This window comes from Trachymyrmex septentrionalis, unplaced genomic scaffold, assembly GCF_001594115.1.
Source record: "Trachymyrmex septentrionalis isolate Tsep2-gDNA-1 unplaced genomic scaffold, Tsep1.0 scaffold37, whole genome shotgun sequence".
In the NCBI taxonomy this organism is placed as follows: Eukaryota; Metazoa; Arthropoda; class Insecta; order Hymenoptera; family Formicidae; genus Trachymyrmex; species Trachymyrmex septentrionalis.
Genome location: NW_017305536.1, coordinates 8,441,954 through 8,466,095, shown reverse-complemented (window position 1 = coordinate 8,466,095; position 24,142 = coordinate 8,441,954). Strand labels below are relative to the sequence as shown.

General features: G+C 34.9%; 1 protein-coding gene across 2 annotated transcripts in view; it reads left to right on the top strand.

Moving 5' to 3' along the window:
• Window positions 1-24,142, top strand: part of LOC108750689 — a 27,763-nt gene extending 3,621 nt beyond the window's left edge. For both annotated transcript variants that reach the window (XM_018490353.1, XM_018490354.1), the window contains 9 exons: window positions 2,415-2,490; window positions 13,964-14,155; window positions 14,363-14,713; window positions 15,067-15,389; window positions 16,681-20,806; window positions 21,291-21,533; window positions 22,220-22,446; window positions 22,762-22,942; window positions 23,167-24,142. In XM_018490353.1, coding sequence (XP_018345855.1) covers window positions 2,449-2,490; window positions 13,964-14,155; window positions 14,363-14,713; window positions 15,067-15,389; window positions 16,681-20,806; window positions 21,291-21,533; window positions 22,220-22,446; window positions 22,762-22,942; window positions 23,167-23,442 — 5,961 coding nt within the window. In that variant the 5' untranslated portion in view covers window positions 2,415-2,448 and the 3' untranslated portion in view covers window positions 23,443-24,142. The remainder of the gene's footprint in view (window positions 1-2,414; window positions 2,491-13,963; window positions 14,156-14,362; window positions 14,714-15,066; window positions 15,390-16,680; window positions 20,807-21,290; window positions 21,534-22,219; window positions 22,447-22,761; window positions 22,943-23,166) is intronic.

The following is a 24,142-nucleotide window of genomic DNA, read 5'->3' as shown; positions in this document are numbered from 1 at the left end:
TATATATATAGTATGGTAAATTGATCTATATGAATAGAACAAAACTGTAAAAAATAAGGTTATGCAACATAAAATTATTCTAAATTATTACATTATTTAAAAATTAAGAAAATGTTCCAGGATCACTAGGATCCGTATGTTTCAGGTAACGGATTAACGTAGATGTAATTTGTAAGAATACTGTGTCAATTGTGTATCTCTGCTTCGGTTACGATAATTTGAAAAGAGTTAATTAAGTGTCTAATGCAACTTCTAATCATAACGCGCTAATGCAAAACCTTCATGCTCGGAAAAAATAGCAAATAAGTCGCGAACCACTATGCCTCTCAGTTCTTAACCATAAAAGTCTCGCGATTACGTCACGTTCGTGAGTCACAATGTCTGTTGGCCTAAAAACACTGTTACCACAGCGAGCCATCACATGTCAATAATTTCCCGAAGAGCATCTCGTCAAGGACGACAGTCTTGAATTTTAATAAATTCGCATTGCACCGCCGAAAAAAATGGCGTTATTGTTTACTTCTACTTACGCGTGAGTAGATTTACATTAGCGATCGGAAATATGTCTTTCAATTATTCTAACGCTATACACAAACATTCACGGATGAGAAGCGTATGAAAACGATCGAACCCGATAACATGATATCAAACGCGCCCACGCTATTGATCCACCCACATTGGCTCGATCTTTACAGAGAGATGGAGCGCTCGAAAGAGCAACAATGATCATCAGCCGTTCCATTCAAAGCTCGAATTCGTTTTGGCTTTGCAATTACCTTTGCGAGTCCACCACGCGAATTGCGCTATAGTAATGCGGCAGGTGGAAGTAAAAAGTGAAAGCCAATTATAAACCTTTGATATATTCCCGCTCGGAAATCGCGTGCACTCACGGTAGTTGACGTTTCTCTTTGCGCGATTTTGAAAGATCGACAGCTTAAAGGAATTTTACATTTTTATTTATCCAATATTAATGTATTGGTTTTTATTATTTAATTAGTTAATTATAATAGATATAAATTAAGTTTACAATTTATATTATTTAATGTTAATTTAAAAAATTCTGATTTATTGCACAGTTTAAAAAATGCTGAGATGAGACTAGTTAGTTTTCCTAGTAATTTTTTGAACGCTGAATAATAAATCCGATTTTCAAATTGCTCCATCACGTCACAATTTGAAAAATTGACAATTAAAGTAGCCAAAATGGAGTTTTTTTTATATGTTTTGTTATGTTAAAATTATGATATATATAGATGACACGCAAGAGAAATAAATTCTGTATTTAACTATGCATTTGAGGACTGAATTCTAACAATATAGATACTTAATTTTAATTACAATAGAACTTCTTCAGTTCTTTGCACATCATAATTATAATATAACAAGATATGTGAAAATAGGTTTTTTGCAACTTTTGTAAATTTCTCTAAATTGTGACATGATGCAGCAATTTAGAAATCGAATTCGTATTCAGCATTCAAAAGAATTGTAGAAAATAACTAATTTCTTTCCAATGTTCGAAAAAAATTATTTTTTTGTTGGACTGTGTTATTAATCCAATTAACACTTCATGATCAGGAAGATGTTAATTTTATGTCGGAATATGTTCGACATTTTGTTAGGAATCTGTAAGTAATAAATTTCTAAACGCAAAACAAGCCATATATTTATTTGGCCGATGGTTATTACGATGCATCCACTTATGGGGGCACTTATGCTTTGTAGCTAATACCAGCATGAAACTCTATTTTAAGTGTAATTATTTGGAACTCGAGGAACTGCATCGTTTTCCGTGCACACACACCGAACCGATCTATTTTCACCCGCGATATTACCACTCTGCCAGTAGCGAATTACAGATACGCAACATTTGTCCTAAGTGTTTATGACGCCAACGCTGCAACCTTTATCGGAGTATTTAGCAAGCGTATCTCAATTTAACGAAAGGCAGTTCGTAATTCCGTGAGAAATATGCGAAATTTGTTAATTCCAAACTAATGTTATATTTTTTAATTACATTTACATTGTTCTTCTTCTTTTTGCTTGTATCTAAATAATTATATTTAAATATAAAAGTTGTATTTTGTATAATAATAAATGAAAATACTATCTTTTAAACCATATTAATGTTGTTAGATATTGACAAAGTTAAATGGATAATTTATAAACGGTAATCATTTTGTAATGTTATATAATAAGGATATATATAAATAATAAATAAAGATTTATCAAATTTGATATCGATATCGTTTTTCCTCAAGAAAATTCAATAAATAATTTTTTTGTTAAAATTTAAACAAGATAATTTAGATTATATTGTGGAATATTATGTACATATTTGTGTGCTAAGATTTATTGTTGATTTATGTCCATTCATTGTTTCAAAAATAACGAAACTTTCGTTATTTTTACAGAACGAGAACACCGCAAGCAATAGACAGCTGAAATATGGCAGCACCGCAGGCGTCGTCGCGTCTCGAGATGCTGCAGGTAAAATAATCAATTTTATCTCGTTTAAAAATGGCAACATTAAAAAAGATAAGTTTCCATCGACAGACAAATTAATAGGTTTACTTAAGAACGAACGTTCTTCAGCAGGTGGCATTATTCAAAAGCCACTTGTATATAATTGTCGTATAATTAGTAATAAAATCTAAATTAAATATAAATTAGTGTATGTATAAAATAGTGGAATTGAATTTTATTTCTTTATAAATTTTTTAATAATAATTTTAATTATTATTAAATATTTCAAATGTAATTTCGAATGTAACAAAATTTAAAAGGTCTACTAATTTCAAATAAAGATTGCATTACCGATTAAATAAATAATATGCATTTGTTAATGTATAATAATGATTAATAATTATAATAAGGATATAATATAATAATTACTATTAAATGAATTATTATTAATTTCTTTCGCTAATATGGTTGTGGAAGCTTATTCTCTGAAAAAGTTTATTCTTGACTATGACGCTTCATTACATCAGATATTAATCATAATGTCCATAAAATAAATCGTGTGCATCTGCGAAGATTTTATACTAAAAAATTTTATAGAAAAAGGCATTTTTGATTAGAATTTTTTATGAAAACGCAATAAACAGTACATCGATTTTTGTGTCACTACCGTTCTACTTTCTATCTCTCTCTCTCTCTTTCTCTCTCTCTCTCTTACTCTCTCTCTCTCTCTCTCTATATATTACTTGTAATATTGAAGTATATTCTGGTTAAGGTAGACCGGTTAAGACAGCTTTGACTCGTGTTCTTTTGGCCCACGTATCGTTTCTGTACCGAGCGAACGCATATATGGCATCTTGTTCAGGCAACGCGCGCACAACAATCGACCCACGTATCGATATATCCAAATCCGATGGACAGCTAATATTTAGACGAATATCAAGCGCAGACCTTTCTTCCGCCTACTTTTCTACTATTATATTTCTCAGTATATGAATATTAAAAAAATCAATAAATTCAACGCGCGCACAAGAATTACATAAGAAGTTCAAAATAAATTCGTTGCCGAATCACAGCTATTTTTTTCATATTTCAATATAATTTATGTTCTCTTGAATAATTTTATTAATAACCATTTTTCAAAGATTTCAATAATAATGCACATTTAGGAAATCATTATCTGCTTCGACCATTTTGTATAAAATGGATGAATAATTAATACGATAAAAGTGACTTATAAAAAAAAAAAAAAAAAACTTGCGAAGTGAAATTTAATACAATAGATATTTATATGTTATCTTTCTTTTTATTTTGTTTCTAACTGAGTTTACTTTCGAAATCGTGACTACATATTGGAAAACCCTCTGTATACGAACTTTAATACCTGACTTTAATCTCTTACACGACACACCTCTAAGGGCAATCCCCGGCAAAAGATGGGCCTACGGAGAAAAGAATAGCGAGACTTGAAGGGAGTAAAAAAAGTGGACGCTTGGTTTGTCAACCATGACCGACCATTGAGAGACTTGTAACCATAATACTGTGACATCACTTCCTTTGAATTGAGATGCGTCATACGACAGACTTTTTAAACGTATTATCTTTATAAAACTACATTTAAAAAAAGAATCTTCACCACTGTTTATAAAAAAATGGATATTCTGTCTTCATGTTCTAATTTTGCAAATGTTTTTGCATTAAATGACATTTATTATCTATGTATAGCATTATCCTATAGATTCTATTGATTGTAGATAGTCTATAAATTGGACCTGATGTCATTCAATGATGTGAATTATTACATCCTAAAGCGGACTAATTATTCAATAACGTACATAATTATTACATGATATGCCAAGCTATACACAGTGTTTTCTCGTAAATTTTGTAATACGATAATATGGATTTTAAATTATCTAAACATGACTTCAAATACAAACACTTGTACGTGTTCATAATTCAACAGTCATTCTAAAAAATCTTTTTAGAAAAAACTTCCGAAGTGTCAGTCTGCTTCAATTCTCAATAATTCTTCCTTCTCACATTTATCGTTTTTTTTTTTTGGACGCCTTGATTATATTATGATAATATTCTTAACGAAACTATTCTTTGAATTTACGTATTGCATGTCATTTGACTTGAAGATGAAAAATCAAACGAAAATCTTCATGTTAAATAATTTACGTAGCCAAGTTTACCTTTTCTATTTCGACGCATCACGATTTTTATGCTACAATAAATAGTTTTTGCATATTCCATTTTGTGTGGGCGTATAAGAAGAAGATCAATCTTTCATATTAAATCTTCTTAATGCTTGCTTATCAAAAAAGCTATCAAAAAATCGCGAGTAGTTATCTTTCGGCTAAAGAAGTTATTAATTAAATTGAATTCGAGATAATAATTGAAATGTAATCTGCTAGAGAATCAAGTTGAAGAATTAAATTGTATAGCATTATCATGCGATATATTTTACTGATACACCAAAGTTATGAATATTATCTTTACTTGATCACTAATTCGGATTAATTTATAGATTATTAAAATTAACATAAAAATACTGCCAGTTATTGCAGCACATCAAAAATTTATATCATGCTGAGATAAAGAGATATTGTAAAAATCAAATGATCTCATGTTAAACAAAAAAGATTTCTTTTTTTTAATGGTTGAGCTAATTCATTAAATCGCACTAATGTGATGATAATAGATATAATAATTAATCTAACGATAAGATTCAAAATAATTTTGCGCGATTGAAATTGTTGTACTTTATGATAATTGCCATGTTTTGAATTTTGTATAAGGTATAAGAGATAGTAAATAAACACGCAATTTCCAAGAAAAATTAAAAACATTAATGCAGATAGAGTTAATGCAGAGTTAATGCGGAATGCATTATAAGCAATGTGCGATTCATCTTTGGGTAATCTTAATATTAACGCGCAAAAATGATCGAATAGCCGAGTGAACGACGCACATATTTCGCAGTGCCCACGCTTGACCTTCCTGCATCGAAGGTGTGAGTCGAAAAAAAAAAAATATCGAATGCATTACGTCATTATCGCTTGAAGTATGCAACTCGATCGTGATTATATACGATTATGTTATTCGCTCGCTAACATATTTCCAAAATATTTTATGATCGCCAGTTATTATTTGTTATCATAATAGACTGAGGAATTTAATAAAATTTATTATTTATTTATTAGGTTGTAAAAAATTATCAAATCGGAATTTATTAGAATTATTAAATTGCAAAAAAATTTGAGAGCTTCTAATTTTAAACATTTCAAAGCGAGTATCATTGAAAAAATTGTAGTTTCTAGAAAACTATTTCTTCCGATTAATTATAGAACCGTGAAATTATTGAGGTGCTAGACCATTTTTAAACATTGTAGAAAGGTAATGTGTAATCTGTTCTAGAATTTTTATCGGACCGTGATCTTTTACATTACAAATTTTTACTTGTTAAAAAATTATGAAAAAATATATATATATTCGTTGTAGCTAACAGAGGTAAACATAGAAAAAAAATCTGATCGAAATCTTCAAACGCATAATTCTACTATCGCATGTGACAGATATACATTTCATGGGCACGTAGCTCAGCACGCATCGACACGCGGCAAAAATTGGTGCGTGTTGCACGGAAAGCGAAGTGCGCTCGCTCGGATAAATCTGAAACGTGGATTCAGAGCAAGGAGGACCGCCGAGACCGGCAACGAGTTAGCTCATAAATAATTGATGAGGAGGTGCGATGCAGCTTCGCTCGCCACCGATTTGTAATTGTAATTTCGTGAGGTGCATGTCCAGTTAAGCAAAGTAATTATGGCCAGGTTTCGTTATCGGGACACGTGCACGATGCAAGACAACGAGATGCGTCCGCCGCAAACTCCGAGTTGCTTCTCGTCTTTCTTTTCTCGCCATTCTAAAACTTGTTCATTTAAGGGTGTATTACACGTATTTTTTAACGAAATGAAAACAATTATGAGAGAGTAACAAATTTTTCTATATTATATTTGAAAATACAAAAATAGCGATTCAGAGATTCTGGATCAAAAATCATTTCAATAAAAAGTAGATATATTTTTATAAGATAAAAAATTTTATATTTAAATTATAAAATTATATTGTTAAATATATAAATATTGACCCTATTAAACTTTCATAAGTTAATAACATTTATTTTTGTATGGAAAGTATAAATTTTTTATTTCAGTCACTTTTTGCAGAGATTATTATACGCCTGATACATCTTTAATTTTCGTTGCTGCGAATAGTGCATTTTTAAAACAGGGATCGGAACCAATGCAACATAGGGACTAGATTTGTATTACAAATTACAAGCGCGCAAAAATATCTTTCGACGAAATCGCGACGATTGGAGTCCACTTTTCATGTTTATAATGAGAAATTAATTCCAAACTTATACCAGCATTGAATACCCTTTCGTAGAAATGCCACGCCGATACAGCATGAGGTACATAAAAAGTTTGCATGGTCGCACGCGAAAATTCGATTTGTCTTCGACGAAATACAAAGTTCAAGGTTTCTTGGGAGCATCGTCGGTCGCGCGAAATGATTAGGTCTCGGTCTGCCGAGCGCCGTAATCGCGAGTGTAGTACCTGCACCCAGCATTTCCACGGTTTCCCTCCTTGTCCTGCTTCCTCTGGCGAGCAATAAATTTTGTATTTGTCGTAACCTCGTTTTCAAACGTGACGTTCGGCAGCGGGTGTCTCGCGGGATCAATATTTTGAAAGGGATAAAGGGAAGGGGAAGAGAGAGTCATCCGAGGTACAGACGTATAAATAGATAATTCTTCAAGTAACAGCCAATGTAGCCACTGTAGCCCTGCACGTCAAACAACAATCGGATATATGGAAATTACTTGGCCGTATTCTGTCGCGCGTTAACGTTACATTTATGAAGTAGGGGAAAGAGACTTGGAAACGAAAAAAAATTTGATTATCGAGAGTCAATTGCAATCCAATCTACAGAAATTTACACAACACGATTCCGTTTATAGCTATTTAAATTAAAACTAATCACACACACACACACACACACACACACACACACACACACACACACACACACACATAAAAGGGTATTGTACTTTGACTCTCAGCAATTCAGATTCTTTAAATAATGAAAGAAATATGTATGAAAGAAATATATTCAATATACAGTGCAAAACTTTGCACAGGAAAAATTTTAGTTAAAAAAATCTTATTTGTAGAAAATAAATATTAATTAAAAATTTTATATGGTGAGTACGCTTGAATAACTTTTCGTGTATCTAAATAATAAAATTTTTTATTTTCGTTTATTTTTAAAATAACATATTTTAATCATTACACGTCTTTTCGGGTAAAATAATTTTGAAAAATATACAATCTATTTTATTCTTTGTTAACAAATTGCGAATTAATATGTACTTTTTAAAAATAAGGTTTTTCTTTCATGATATCTTTTCTGTAAGTACTTATTGTACTCATTGTGGCAATATCAAGCACTTAAAAAGATTTTATCGAATATGGTGAGAAAATTAAAAATTTTATTACAAAAACGAGATAAGCATTTTTTTAACTTGCAACAAAATGATTATAAATTCGTTTGCAAGCAACATTGTAGAGCGGTTGGTTCACCATTTATCTCCTCTCAAAAGAGTTATGTTTCACATTGTATATTCTTTTACAAACGCGTTATATTGATACTTTTAAGAGGGAAACGTGTTTTCTCCTGCGAAACCAATTTTCACGGCAGCTTGCGCCGTTTCCCAGCGAAAACGTAATTCTACGCGAAAGGCAGAACTCAGCGGTGAAATCAAAGTGACGCTAGCTAGGTGAATCTTTTTTCCTTCCCTTTTTTTATTTGCAGTAATATGACGCAGCAATACGTTACGAACTTGATAGGCGGCACGCGAATGGGATGCTTCCCGAGAAGCATTACAACGATTTTTCCTAGAATTCTATTCTTGACCAAGTGCACGGAGCAGCGCTATTAAATTTGAAATAGGACATGGTTTACAAAAATATTCAGCAGCTGTAGACAACTTCCCACGGCATAGAATATAATCTCAATTTTTATGCCGCGCGACAAGTAGAATGGCTACGATTGAAATTTTAAAACGTCTAATACAATTAGTTCTTATAGTAGATTGTCGACTTCAATTTGGCAAATAAAATTACTCATCACTCGATGCGAGATGCAACTGCGATAATGTTTACTTTATTGATGCAAATCGACATTAATTCCGAACGGACGGTCAATTTTTCACGTTGCAAGATCTATGAAAGTGACAAGGAAGTAATAAATCTTGATAAATCAACTGCCAAACACATGACTCGTTTATATCAATTTCTAGGATCACTTCCATTACTTTTTTCGACCTTGAACTTTGTACTTCTGTGAAATTTCCAAGTAACACCGATAGACTGTCTCGAGTTCTTTGAGACTACGATTTACACCACGCAATAAACTTACTGTAAAGACTGTAAAGACTGTAATATTCCGTGACGAACTAACTTTATTATTACTAGGAAAAAAAATTTAGTACTTTAAACAAAATTAAAACATTTTTAACAGCAATCAAACACTTTGTTTTTATAACAAAAAATTCAGTTTTTTTTTTTTTTTGCTTAATATTTTCCAGCTGAACTCAAAAGTATTCATTTACGTCAACTAAACAGTTTTATTAGTATAACATTCTCGTTCAATACATCTTTATAAATATTCATTGTTACAGCAAAATTTTGATTCATACAACAAAACATTTTTCTTAGTGTAATAACTATATTATTTAAAAAAAATATTTTATATATCTGTATAATTACAATATATAATATATCTTAATGTATTATTTTTTAAAAAGAAAAGAGAGAAAGATAGAGTTGTTTCAATTTAGTATTAAATGTTGAAATAATTTAAACAAGAAATTTGAAAACATTATAATACAAAATTATAAAGATGTGGCAATATGTTTTAAATTAGATATATTTATTATATCTAATTTTTCTCGTTTAAAAATCTGTCGACGTCACGTCGCGTTATTTCGTCTAAATCGCTGTCGTAAATGTATTATTAAAATATCATTTAAGTTTTTCCTTAAAAGCGTTTTAGTATCGCACTAGAGCATGCAATACGTCACGTTTTACGCAACTTGTATCCTGTACATAAATCCTATACATAAATCCGCGCGCTTGTATATTGGAGATTCTGTACGTCTAGCTCTTTTCTCGATTACGTCACCGGCCGCTCCAGGTAGGAGCGGAAAGAAATGTTAAACTATTAAAGTGAATCGATGTAAATCGACACTTGGGACTCGGTCATGTGTACATGGGTGCCTTTTCGATCGCGTCCGCCCAACGGTAGTGGTGGCTATCATCCACTGTCGTAAGGGTGGATAGCTTACGTTAGACGGACATGCGCCCTGTGCTTCGCGATGTCAGCACACTAGTAGTTTGGAACAACACAGTTGTGATGGTAACACTTACAGTGCCGCAGTCCTATCGGCGTTGCAACGTGCGCATTTGTACTGATTATTAAACTATTCATCCCCGGCTAATCCATATTTCGTAACTTTCGCGAAATTAATCATTTCGCGATTAACCACGCGATCGTTTATGAAAACGTTCGACTGCGTTCGCGCGTGCTCGCGGTGGTATCATACACGCGTTTCACCGGTTGGTGTTGACATTGAACGCGTATGCTGTCGTGTTTTGCGCGTGTAAATTTGCATGAGTGTTAGATCGCGATTTTACATGGGGAACGATACGCGTATCGCACTGCGACATTACGCTGCGACTGATTATCTTTCGCGAAAATATTACTTATGCCGAAATATGAAATCGAATCACTTTGTACGTTGTTTCTGTGTACCTACTCGTTATCGCTATCGTATCGATTTAACGAAGTATTGCCCTCGATAGATTCACTATATAACAAGTACAAATTGCAGTAAATCCCGGAAATTATAAACTATCACAGTATGATAATGCTGCAAAAACATGCTTGAATATTTTAATTAAAAATGAAAATGTCTAATTCTGAAACATAAAATTGACGTTATGTTTTCTAAAGTACATATATAGTCTATCTAATTTCGATGTCAAAATGTAAATCAATCCATTTCTGTTAATTTGTAAAAACGTGTCTATATTAGCATATATAGATTAATAAATGATAAATTAAATTTGAGTCAAATATAATAGATTTTTTACTTAAATTGTTTAATTCCATTATTAAACAATTTAATTAATATAATGATATATTCAGTAGGAGCAGTAGGCGATTTGCAGAAAGTATTAAAAGTCCAATTGAGTATAATTTGACATTATGGATTCAATAGAATAAAATTATATTGGTCCTTATTTTTTATTGCAAAATTTTATCCATTTAAAAAGATCCATTCTTATAATAAGATTACTCTACTTAATCTGTCCTATAATTCAAACAAATTTAAATGAGATCAGAGATTATCAAATTTCTACGATAATAAATCATAGATTCACGTCGTCACATTCAAAAAGTTAAATTTGGATTTAACTCACGGAGTAGATACATTGCTTGACAGCGTAGGTATGCATCTGCTGCACAAGTATGAATGAAATAATTTAAAATATATCTATTAAGTGCAGAAGATGTTAACATGCCACGATAAGAGAAAGTTACTTACATAAAGGCGTTTTGAAGATAACATCGGGAAGGTATTTCCATCGCACGCGAATTTTTTAAGATATCGGCAACCTTGATAACGTTGAAAGTTGCTTCAAACACGTAAGTTCTTTCTTTCGTGAAGTTGGAGAAGAAGAAATTGTGAACTTGACATATCGTCTCATATTGCAACCTCTATTTATCGTCAGTACAAGTAGGCCTGTGTGACTACTTTAGCAAAAAGTTTCTTTTCATATATTTTTTTTTACAAATTCTATATTAGACCTAAAATAGCACATGCCATGCATGCACGAACCGTTAGTTTTTACATTTCTAAATTTTTCTATAAGGTTTAGAAGACATGCTTAATCAAAAGTAAATTAAAAATGTGAATTGCAAACCAACAAACTCTATAAAACAGTGAATCTATGAACTGCTTGAAAAAATTAAGATAAATGATTCGTAATTGAATGAAATCGTGCCTGAGTTGTCAATGTGGAAGAGTTTGTATGAGGATCTCTCAAAATAAACACAAGACTGACGACATTCGGAAGAATTGAGGACCCAAAGAGAAATGCACATCCGGTCGCAACAGCTGGGCACTCGCGGAGTCTCTATGGACATGAAAACATCATGGGATCTTCCTAATTTGGAGACTATGGTATAGTGATTTCAAAAGCTCAATACAAATTTTGAAAATGAAAGAAATATGTCACAAGATACGATAAGATCCGAGAAACACAAAAATAATCGCAGTCCAAAATTTATTAGTTTCTCTTAATTTTTCAAATTGTGTCTTTAATGAATGAGCCATAAATTTTTTTTTAAATCAAGGTCACCGTATCAATAATAAAATTATTATTTAATGAGCATGTTTTAAGACGGAGAGATAACGCAAGTAGGTGATCGTATCATTAAAGCGGGTCAACGTCATGCATTTCGTAAGACAGTATCCTGAAGTTGGAAAAGGAGAAACTGCGAAGCGGGAGATACGCGGGAGAAACGGGAACATCACTTATTCTATATACGGTCATGTATGTCGGAGTCGTCGACTTCATGAAATAGTCCGCGTGCGCCCAGGCGATTTAAATCGACACCCAATTCACGATCCTTCCTAAAAACCACTCGCGTACGCTTCTATCGTACAGAACGAGCGCAGTTCTGAAGCGTAATTTGCATATTATCTATTTTTAAGCAATTAACCCAGCCATTTAAGTCTTTTTATTTACTTTTATCTTTTTTGTCATTTCTTTGTTAGCAATCAGTTATTAACAGATTGAATCGTTATTAAATTATATTTAACTAGAATACAATGAAAATATTGCTATCATGTTTACTATTCATATCGTTATAATCTCGCGAGTGTGAATTACCATTTACAAATGCGACACATTACAGGTGTTTATCGGGTCAAAGAAATAATGATAATCCTATTATACAGTCAATAATGCATATAATTTAACTCCCTGTGGTTAAGGAATTTATTTCCTACACCTAGAAAGTATTTTTGCTTTGCAACACTGAATTAATCTAACATTAAATAAATATACATGTTGTAAGATGGTTGTCTAGAATTCAATATATCACCTTAACGCAGTTTGTATGTAGTTACATCTAAAATTTAACATATTTGCCAGTTATAAAATTACGAGTATAAATTCAATTAATACATTATTATTATTATCAATGATCTTTGCGCTGAATTTACGAGTTTACGCTTGTAACTGCATGGTATACAGAGGCAAAGTGTCCAATATGGCGGGTTCATTAGGAATGAATCAATTAGTGGCGCGGCTGATTGCCGATGCAATCATCGAGGGGATATGCAATTAGGAGGTGCTGATTATTAAACCGCAGTTGATCCTTGCTCTATCATTTCCAAAACGGTTATACAAAATTTCAATCGTTACAAATATATTTTAGGCCGTTATGTCATAAAAACATAATTTTTTTTATTGGAAGAACAACAAAATTATTAAACCTTCATGGAAAGAACGATTTTGCTCAAGTATCTAAAAATTTAAGTAGATATATAGATCTGAAAATAATTTTGTTGTACCATTAAAATAATTAGAAACTTAAGAATGATTAGCAATGCGGCAAAAAGTTTTGACATACTAGTAATCAATTTGAGTGCCGCAATTTTGATACAACAAAACTATTTTTAATTCTGTATTTAGCTAAATTGTTAGATTCTAAAGCAAAACCGTTCTTTCTATATTGAAGAAATATCGTTCCATTTTAATTTACTTCTTTACACAATATTCAATGAAAACGTACATTTCAAATGCTGTATTATCACATTTTTTGAATCTATAGTTTCCCCATCGGAAAAATCTTTCTTTTTCCAATATACGATTATAATTAAATCAATACAATTGTAAAAAAAAAAAATCAATTCCAATTTACAGAACGAATGGCAGCACGAATCTATTTTTTTTTCCAACTCGTTCTATAAACGCAATTGGGACCTTATCTTTTTAACACGCGGCTACATAATAATTGTGCGAGTTTACAACTCTACAATTAAGAGTAGTACCTTTAATAATATACCTTGGGAGTAAAAGAGCCAAAGCATCGGGGGCGGTGCAGAGTTAAGAGACGAACGAGCTGCTTTAGCATAATAATGAGTTTACTAACCCCCCTCGCATGTAGGTTAAAGGTGAATCGATGAGGCAGCGCCGGTGCCTGTATGTGCATCGTCGTTCCTCTAGCTTGCAGTAGAGCTTGCCGCGATACCATGCACCTCTCGCATGCGAGCCGACGTTCCAACCGCGGGCAACGTCGGCCCGCATTTCTGCGCGGTGACACGCCGATGCTCAAAGCGAATTATTCCGTGACACAGGCTCGCTTCCAGCAGAAACAGCTGCAGGAGAAGGAGCAGAAGCTGCTGCAGCTGTACGACCAGCAACAGCAGAGAGCCTACCAGGTCGTACAGCGAAGTAGCGCCGGTTCCAACGGTTCCGGCCCGATCAGAACCGCGTCAACGACAACGACGGCGTCGTCCCATACGACCTCGACCTCGCAAGGTGGTAAGGTAAGCGAAAAAGCCAGCAAGTCGACAGTTTACCACTTGTACTATAAATCATTTGCTTTGTTGCGCGTTGATTTATTTCTGGAAGTGATTTTAGAAATATAAATGCCACCTTTTTCGCGAAGAAATGGGATTTTAAATGGCAAATTTAGACTATCTCGAGTATAATTTCTCGTTTGAAATCTTGTTCGAGCTTTAATTGTCGTACAGGTGAGGCAAATGTTCGACGAGAGACGGCAGACTACCGTGAAGGGGATCGACAGGAGCTACCCGCTGGAACCGCTTGAAAATAAGCTGCGAAAGCAAGGGAATACAAACGGCGTGGCGTCGCAGAGGAATGATAATGTGACGGTGAATCGACAGTCCGTGAAACGCGTGTCGCGCGCGGACGTTAACAGCAACGTTAACGGCGGCAAGCCTGTTGTTTCTTACCATGAAGAGATCACTCGCGAGTCGTTTGGCCCGTCCATACGTCGCCACGATGACGAGGACGAGTACGGCGTCGAGAATCGCATCGCTACGTTCGCCAATGGACATTATCGTCACGAAGCTGATAATGAGGTTGGTTGCGCGTGAAATTTCAATACTTTGCTTGATCTTTAATTTGACGTTACGTCCTACATAGAACAATTTTCCTGAAATCTTTTAGGAAAGAAGTTCTTATCTCAACTAGAATTCTAATAGATTTAATCAGAAAATTCTGATTCGTCCATTTTCAATTAGAATTCTAATTAATTCGATCGGACAGTTTTCTCAGTGTATATCTAAAATCACAAAATTAAAATTAAAAGAGTTGGGAAAGAGAGTATTCCCTTGAGTATATAATTTTATTCAAAGCAGCAGTTACTCTGCTGAGCACGTTTCGGGAATATTGTTACTTTTTTATTATCTGTGCGTTAATATTTTGTATGCAGCAAGAAGAAGCGTTGGATCAGGAGACGGTAGAGAGAAATCGTATGATGGCGAAGATTCATCTAATGGGGTTCGACGAGACTCTGAAGCATCGGGTGAGGAACGATTTGGAGAGCGAGGAGTTTCCGGAATACCTCATGGTGGATGTGCCCGACAAGCTCTCGAAGAGGAACGTTACGAAGAAATTGTCTCAAGCGGAAGAGCGACTCGAACGATTCAAGAACGCGAACGCGAAGAGAAGTAACATGCTGAAACAGGCGACTTCGAATAATACGGTGATAAGAAAGCGATCGGAACAAGTAATTCCGACAAAATCCAATTCCAGGTAAGAACGTTTCTCATATTATTATTGAAACTGAAATTAGTAAGTGAAGAAGTGAAATAATCTAATTTTAAAGAGATCACTTTAATGTGTTATGACATCCCTGAAATTAAAAATTAAAGCGCCCGTATTCATACTTTACTTTCATTGATAAATGTGTGCATTTATTTTTGAGTTTCTATAATGATACACTGTCCGCAAAGGTCGATACCAAACTTCTACAATGTGTCAATAACTAATAAGGTCAAGTAGGTAAAAATATTCATATTAAATGTTATAAACCTTTAAAGATTTACAAGCAGAATGCTTTTACTATTATTTCTAGTACAATAAAAGTATTTGAAAATTCAACAATTATTAGTTCTATGAACGAAAGTCTGCATTCTTCCTTCTAAAAGAATGCAGACTTCAATTTATCAAATTAGTGACTGTTGAACTCTTTCTACTATACTAAAAATACCAATAAATGCATTCTACTCTTAAATCTTTAAATATCTATTTAATCTCATTAATATATTGTGTAAGTTTAGCATCGACCTTTACAGATGCCTTGCAACATAAATTATAAGATAAATGAGCGTATTTATCGGTAAAAGTGAAATGTAAAAATATAGATCTACATCTATGATTTACGTAGCTGTATAAATAATTGTGAATCTCGATCATCGACAATCGCTAACAAATCGCCGCTGCTTGCCAGAATTAATTTACATGCCACGTAGTTGCAATCGCTATCCTCGACTATTACAAATATATTGCGCTAACAACGTGCTCGCAAAGAGTTCAAAAGAAAAAAAGAGATCTAAGGAAGAGCATATAATATCACATGATCGTTTTTGTTCTAATATATGTTTATCTAACCCCCGCCTTATCGCCCTAAACTAGAGCGAATATTAAAAAAAAGGACAGACGGTGGATAACTAATTTGGCAGAATCGTATTGCATAAACGAGCATTCGGAGAAGAATAATTAATTTGATTAATCTAAGTACGGAAACGAGTGAACAAGTGCCTCTGTTCCGATCCGAGGAAACGTGCAAAACCATCCAAGCTTAATTATCATCGTACGCGTCGCATTTAACCGCAATTCACGCGGGGCAGATTTAACACCGGGCTGAGAGAAAACTATAACTAGCGCAACGTCCACTACAAACAAAAACAACAACTAGCGCTAATTAGCTTGGGCGCTGGGCCAAAAATAAGGACGATTGCTGTAAGAAAAAGCACGCCTCACTTTTAGCGATTCCGCTTCAAAGTCGTTCTACATTTGCTTTCTCGAACATGTGCGTTCTTAGAGTATGGAGCGAGGTCGCCGGAACTTCCCCAACCAGCACGAGAAGTAGCCTGACCTCAGAGAGCAGTCAAAGGATTCTCGAAAATACAAACAGTCCCCTGCCGACTAGAACTCGCACAGTTGACGAAACGAGCTCGAGACGACGGGAAAGTTCGGGTACTGAGACACTGGGTCAACGCACGAGTCCGCGAAGCTTCTTAACAAGAGAAGCTGCAAAGGCGGAAGACACTTCGAGAATTTATCCCAGGCGTAATGAGTACATGTCATTGACGTCTGATGGAAAAATATTCATAAGACGTAGCGTGAGCCCGCAGTTTTTTTGTAGAGAATCCAAAAGATCTGGCACGGCTATGAGCATCGACCGAAAGTCCGATTCATCCGGATCACCATTATTCTATCAAGAAACGTCAACGAAACAAAGTAGAAGTCCATTTTTTCTTAATGAATCTCGCAAAACGAGTGAATCTAAATCATCCTTATGGAGTGACAGAGGAATTTCGTCAAAACAAAGCACGAATTCGCAATATTTCTCTGAATCCAAACGATCAGAAACAGCTATGAGTACCGATCGAGAAACTGTTGGATCCAAATCGTCCGAATGGAGCGAGGGAACGTCAACAAAACGAGATACCAATTTTGATCGGAAAGAAGTTCAAACAAGTACGAGTCTTGGCCGACGATCTTCTTTATCTAAATCGCCATTGTATGAAGAAAAAATATTAAAAAGGCGAAGCACCAGCCCGCAATTTTTCTGCAAGGAATCCGAACAATCCGCCACGACTATGAGCATCGATCGTGCAACTAGCGAATCTAAATCGTCGCTGTATGATCATGAAATAGTAATGAAACGGAGCAAAAGTCCGCGATTCTTTCTCAGTAAATCTGAACAATCTCGCAAAACAAGTGAATCTAAATCACCAGCATGGAATGGCAGAAGAATTTCGTCAAGACAAAGCACGAGTCCACAGTATTTCCGTCGTGAATCCAAACGACCAGAAACAGCTATGAGTACCGATCGAGAAACTGTCGGATCTAAATCGTCCGAGTGGAGCAAGCGAAACACAAATCCGCGATTCTTTTCGAGAGAAGCTACAAAGGTGGAAGCTTCGAAAATTTATCCGAGAAGTAATGGATACAAGTCATTGACATCCGATAGAAAAATATTCGTAAGACGTAGCGCAAGTCCGCAGTTCTTTTGTAGAGAATCCAAACGATCTGGTACAACTATGAGCATTAATCGCAAAGTTGGTGAACCTAGATCGTCATATGATCGAAAAGTATTGAAGCGAAGCACAACTCCAAGACGGTTAAACGGAAAGACCAAGGAACGATCTGCAATCACTACGAGTATCGATCGGAAATACGGTGGATTTGAATTGTCTGAAATTATGCGCAACAAACGCTCCACGAGTCCACAATTTTTCTGTAAAGAGTCTGAAAAATCCGCTACAACGATGTTGATAGAACCAAGATCAAGATCAAATTCTACCAAAAGTTTATTAAATCAGCGCAGTTCAGATACTTCTTATAGGCGACCTATAAAATCTCCGATTGATAAAAAGAATAATTTTACGAAAGATAGACATACTTCAAGTCCTTCAGTTGCTAAACACGAAGTAAAAAAGGCTTTGGAGAAAACCGACGTTTTCAACAATATTACAGAAACTCGCAGATCGTCGAAAATCTCGGAGACTTCCGCGACATCGTCCAGCTCGATCGTAAACCTCAAGTATGGTTTGGAACTCGATAATATTTTCCAGTCGGCAGGTTTGGTCCGTAAATTTATGAAGTCTCAAGATGGAAAACAGCGTTCGATTCGTCAGTCGCCCTCGAAACGCAACGCAAATGTTCGAATCTCCGCAAGAGGTAATCAATCGAAAAATCGATGTAAAACTTCTCTCCAAACAGCAAGATCACCGTCTATCGAAGGTAGGAAAAGAGCTACGCCAGAATTTTCTCGCAAAAGTATCACTCCGACGGAAGTTGACATGGACATTCAAGAGATTACTATGACGGATCATCGTATTGAACGCGACAAACTGCAAAAAGCGCCAAGTCCAATATCGAAGCGACAATTTGATGGAACGTACACGAAATCGTTCAATAGTGGAGCGAAATTCAAAACCTCGATCACCTATCCTGTTCGCAAACCGTATAGAGAGAGAGGGTCCATTTTAGAATCAAGCGTTTTCAAGTCGAAGGGAAGCCTCTCTGAAAAAACATTCATGGATTGTCAAAGCGGCCGAGAGAACAAAAGTGTCAGCTTGAATAAACTCGGCTTTAGTCCTACGAGCGGAAGTTCTCGGCGTATCATAAATCGAGACAGGATAGATGAAATATCTTCCCAAATGCGAAAACAATCCACAAAAAATGAAGTTAAATATAGTGGGACTCAATCCACGAAACGTGAAGATCGCGCGAGTTCTCGATCTCCAATTCACACGCGGAATCGTTCTGCGGAAAGTAGAGCAGTTGGCAGTCCGAAAGTAACATCTCCTGATGTTTCTATAATGAGAAAATATCCTGATACAGTCTCGCCGATTTTGTACGACTTCGCGGAGAGGAGGACCAAAGGAGCACGCACAAAAGTTGATCAACCGCAAAGCTTACGATCTGCGCGACTAGTGCAGGGTGCGGTGAAGACCAGGAACTTACCTACAAACGACAAATATAATCGGGGAAAAGAAAGACGTGAAGATAAAAATATATCGGTAGATGAAGTTGATGCTGGTATCGGCGTAAAGTATCAAACGGTAGTCAAAACTGCTTTGACTAAAGAAAGCAAAGATTATAGCGAAATTATTCGCTCAAACTCCGCTGATCGGATTACAAGCAAAAGGATCTTTCTCCGCGAAACTACGCCGATGAAGTCGAGTACTTCAAAGAAAACGATTTCTCCGACAAGAGAATGTGTCAGGCGGCACGACTTAGAGTCTAAGGTTTCATCGCGAGTCTCACCTTTACGGAAAGCAGCTGAAATTTCTCGTGGCATCTACACTCCGAAGATTTTCTCATCCCAGAATATCATAGCGAAAACGGATCAAAGCCCCACGTTGAAATTTTCGACGTACACTGTCGAAGACCGCAGGCGCGAGAGTGTCGCGAACAAATTGGAGGAATTCAATAAAATGAGCGTAAAACGTAAAACCGAAGAATCGAAGAATATCGTAAGTGAATTTTCTAAAACTCAATGCAAGGACAAATATAAAAAAGATCTCGAAAGAATGGACTCTGTGGAATCAGCGTTGAGACGATTTGATTCCATAGGCGCGGAATTTGAATGTTCAAGTCTGACGAACTTCCAGGCATCTCCAGATATCTCCTTGCAAACGATGGACCAAAAAAAAGTTATTAAAGAATCAATCGATTCGAAAGGAACGACAGTTCCTTCTCGTAAAGTAACGGATCATACGATTTTAAAATCGACGCTGAAATCTCCAATTGGTAAAAATCTACAAACTAAAAATGTCGCCCGTAAAAGTGATTTAAGGATTCTCAAAAAGGAAACTCGTTCCTCTAAGAGACCAACAAGATTTGGAAGTTCCATTGAAAGCAAACAGAGATCTACGAAAATTCAATCACCAACGTGCAAGCGGCGATTGTTTGAATCCGATTCAGAGAAAGAGGTTCAAGAAGAACGGCCAAAATTGAATTGCACAAAAGCGCGGAAAGATGAGAATTGTTCTTTCGTAAATATAAGATTTCGTAAAGACGAAACAGTCTCAAACATAAGGTCTTCCAAAAGTCTCGATCGCGACATTGCAAAAGAATCGGAAGAAACGTTTACGTTTTCCGTGAAACCGTTGCGGTCCATCGAGGATATTCGAAAATTGATCGATAGCGAACGAAATAAATCAGTCACTACGAAAGAATCGAGGTCAGCGATTGCAAATCAGCGTTCGGCCTCGCGAGAGAATGTCGATGCGAAGAGATCGAGTCCCATAATCGATGCGGCAAAAAACAGGACCGATCCCGTGAGACTGACTAAAATTAAATCCTGTGTATCCAGGATCACGAAGAGCCCGAGTCCTGATTTAGCTGCGACAAAACAGCGCGAAATAAATGCGCGAACGACAAGAGGAAGCACTCCTTCATCCCCCTCAAAAAGTCCTGATGTTGCCTCTACGGTGAGTACAATTAAAAAAATCATTAATCACTTAACCTTCCGAAGCTGATGCCAAAATTTGTAACGCTGGGTTTGTAAAGCCCACTTAACGGATGCTAATTAAAAGATACTCATTAATTTGAAGAAATCAAAATGACATAATTCATATAAAAAAGGATGAATATTAAATATATTTTAATAAAAATGATCCTTTGCAGATATGTGTATGTGTGTGTAAAAAAAACTGAATTGTTTGGCAAAGATTTTTAGGATTAAGTGGGGTTCAATAGTCGAAAGATTAAATCAATTAAATCATTAAAGATTGCCTTGTAATGAGGGTAATCTTATAACATCCTATTCCCTTTTTTTCATTTATTTAAATATTTTTACTTCTACCTATTATTTTTTTGTCTCTTATCTATATACAATAAAACGCAACTTTTCGTTATAGGCTATTAAATTTGTCTACAGATTAACTTTTCGTTAAATTGTAATCATGAAAACAGAATCAGCGTGCAGAATCGAGGAATCAAGAAGCGAAACCTTCGAGAAGATCAATAAAAGGTGCGAATTCGAGCAGGAGTAAAGTAACCAGAACGATCGATACAGTTGACGGCGTCGTTCTCCAAAACGGTTCGCCGAACGAATCTACGAAGAAATCCGACGCCTTCATGGTCGACTTTGACGATCGATCGTCGAAAGAAGACGACACGATGTCGAAAAAATCACCGATGAAGAAATCTAACGATGTAAGAGTGATTTTTTTCTTTTGCTAAAACTCAATATACGAATGTTTTTTATTTTATCGTTTTTATTGCATGAGCCAAGTGGTGCTGTGTGAAATAATCCATTTTTAGATTTTCATATCATTAAAATTGATCACTGCAAATACGATAACGTAAACTATAGCTTACTTCATATTGCTCTCTTGTATAAATCAAACTAAAATCCGCACAAGTCTAAAAACGTTCTTTAACACATATGTTAATATTAAATTTTATGTATTTTAAATGAATTAGCAATGAGAACACAGTCTGGCGCAAAACGAATATTAATCATATTTCTATAATCTTCTCACAGTCATGCAATTTATTTTTCAAACAATTGCAATCAAAGTCAATTGGCAGATATGATCTGCCAAAAAATCAGAAGAAAACTCGCACGTTAATTGCTGAATTTGAGAGAAAGAACTTATGAGGGCAATTAATAAATTTAAATTAAATTATACAAGGTATAATTATGTTAACCTTAGTAACCTAAATTTTTATTTCGCTATTGAAAAACGAATTGTTTAGTTTATTAAAAAATTTTTTACATAATGCGTACGTTTTAGGGTGTATTCAAATATAAATTTAAATATAAAAATATATACAGACGTATATTTTTATGCAATTCATATTTTTTCAATTTATATATGCAATCTATTTATTTGCAGAAGCAACAGACAGCTTCCAGTGCTTCAGGCCGGCCGACCTCATCGTCGAACTCCAGTGTTAACTTAATTCAAAATTCTAGTGCGAAAAGTAGAATGGAAAGTGAAAGAGGGAAAGAAATAGGGAAAGGAGGAGGTAAAAATAGAGGTAAAATTATAGAAAAATCTTCTTCCAGTAGTGGCAAACTTACAAATTCGTCAAGTTTCAATGAATACCCAGCTAACGACACGTAAGTTTTTCCAGTAATCTCTATATGTTTTATTAGAAAATAATAATTTATGTCAAATAAAAAGTATGTATAAATTATTAAAATTATAATTTTTATAATTTATATTTGTGCCAGAGAAGAAATGCCACTTTGATAAGCAGTAGTAACAGTTACGAAACGTGAACATGACGTTATTTTTATAGAATATAATATAATTTCTATTATAAAATATTTTTAAAAAATAAGAACTTAAAAACTTTTGTATCATTTCTTAATATTAAATAATGCAGACAAAGATTAATTATTAAAATTATTCGCGTTATTAATTGATGACAGGAAGGGCTTGGTAAAGTGTAGAACATGCGGACGTAGCTTCGCACAGAATCGAATCGATCTTCACGAAGAGATCTGCATGAAAACGACAGCCAAGAAGAGGAAGCAGTTCGATCCGGTGATGAGCCGAGTTAAAGGAACCGAACTCGAACCTTTCGTTAAGAAAGGCTTCGCTAAACGAGAGGTTGGTATCAAGAGATAAAATTTCTTCGAAAAGAACCGATGAAAGTTATAATTTTTCGATATAATATCAGTAATATATCAAATTTTAATATAACATAAAATAAATTAGTCCAATGAATTATTTATCCAATTTATTTTGCGAAGGTCGAGACTCGATTCGATCCAGGCTTGGTTTCTTCGAGGAGGATAACAGCATTTAGCATACGCTTTTTTATTCTGTTTTAGACGAAAACGAAGAAGCCGGAAATCAAACCGGACTGGCGGCGCAAGCACGAGGAATTTATCAGCGCAATCCGCTACGCAAGGGAGATGCAGGTACGATTGGCGTCAGGTAAAAATTTGAGCGATCTGCCGCCACCACCGCCCAGCGATACCAGTGATTACATCCAGTGCGAGCACTGTGGCAGGAAGTTCAATCAGTCCGCCGCGGAGCGGCACATTCCGATTTGCAAGCGTATGCATGACAAGAAGCAAACGCAAGTGTCGAGGGCGAGACGCTAAATAGGAAGTCGTGGCGAACACTCAGGCTTTTCTCAGCCTCTCCACGAAGAAAAATCTTATACTCCTAAATAGCGTTTACTTTTTTTAAGCGACTCTCTTCCCCTCGATTCTTTTCCGCCGATTTACAAGTGTAACACTCCCTCCCGTCTCGTACGCGAATCGCGATCTTACTCCATTTCGAAATTTTCGTCTGCTTCACTATAATGTTGAAACGTAAATAAAAGATTCGATAGAAAGTTTGAAGAACTTGTTTTTACATTATTTCAAATTTTATTAAGAACAGCATAGAAATAGATTCATCGATTGGAACGTAATTACATGATTTGCAATGCTATGACGTTTATTAAAACGAGTGAAGCAAACGAAAATAATATTAATAATAAAAAAGATTATTTATATGTGAACTAATGGCATGTCGTAATTGGTCGACAAATTCAAAGTGATCGAATATGACAGCAATAATCATTAATATTTAAAGTCAAATAGGTATGCCGCTGATGACTATCGCTTTTTATTCGTGATGTTGTTATCGCCTAAGCTGGAGCTTTGAATAACTATCGATCAAATTTTTTATCAAATAAATTTTTATACTCATTTCGTAATTAAATGCATTTTTATAACCGCAAAGATTATACGCAAATAAAGATGTAAAAAGATGCGCCGATATAATGTATATGAAGGAAATATATTATATATAGCA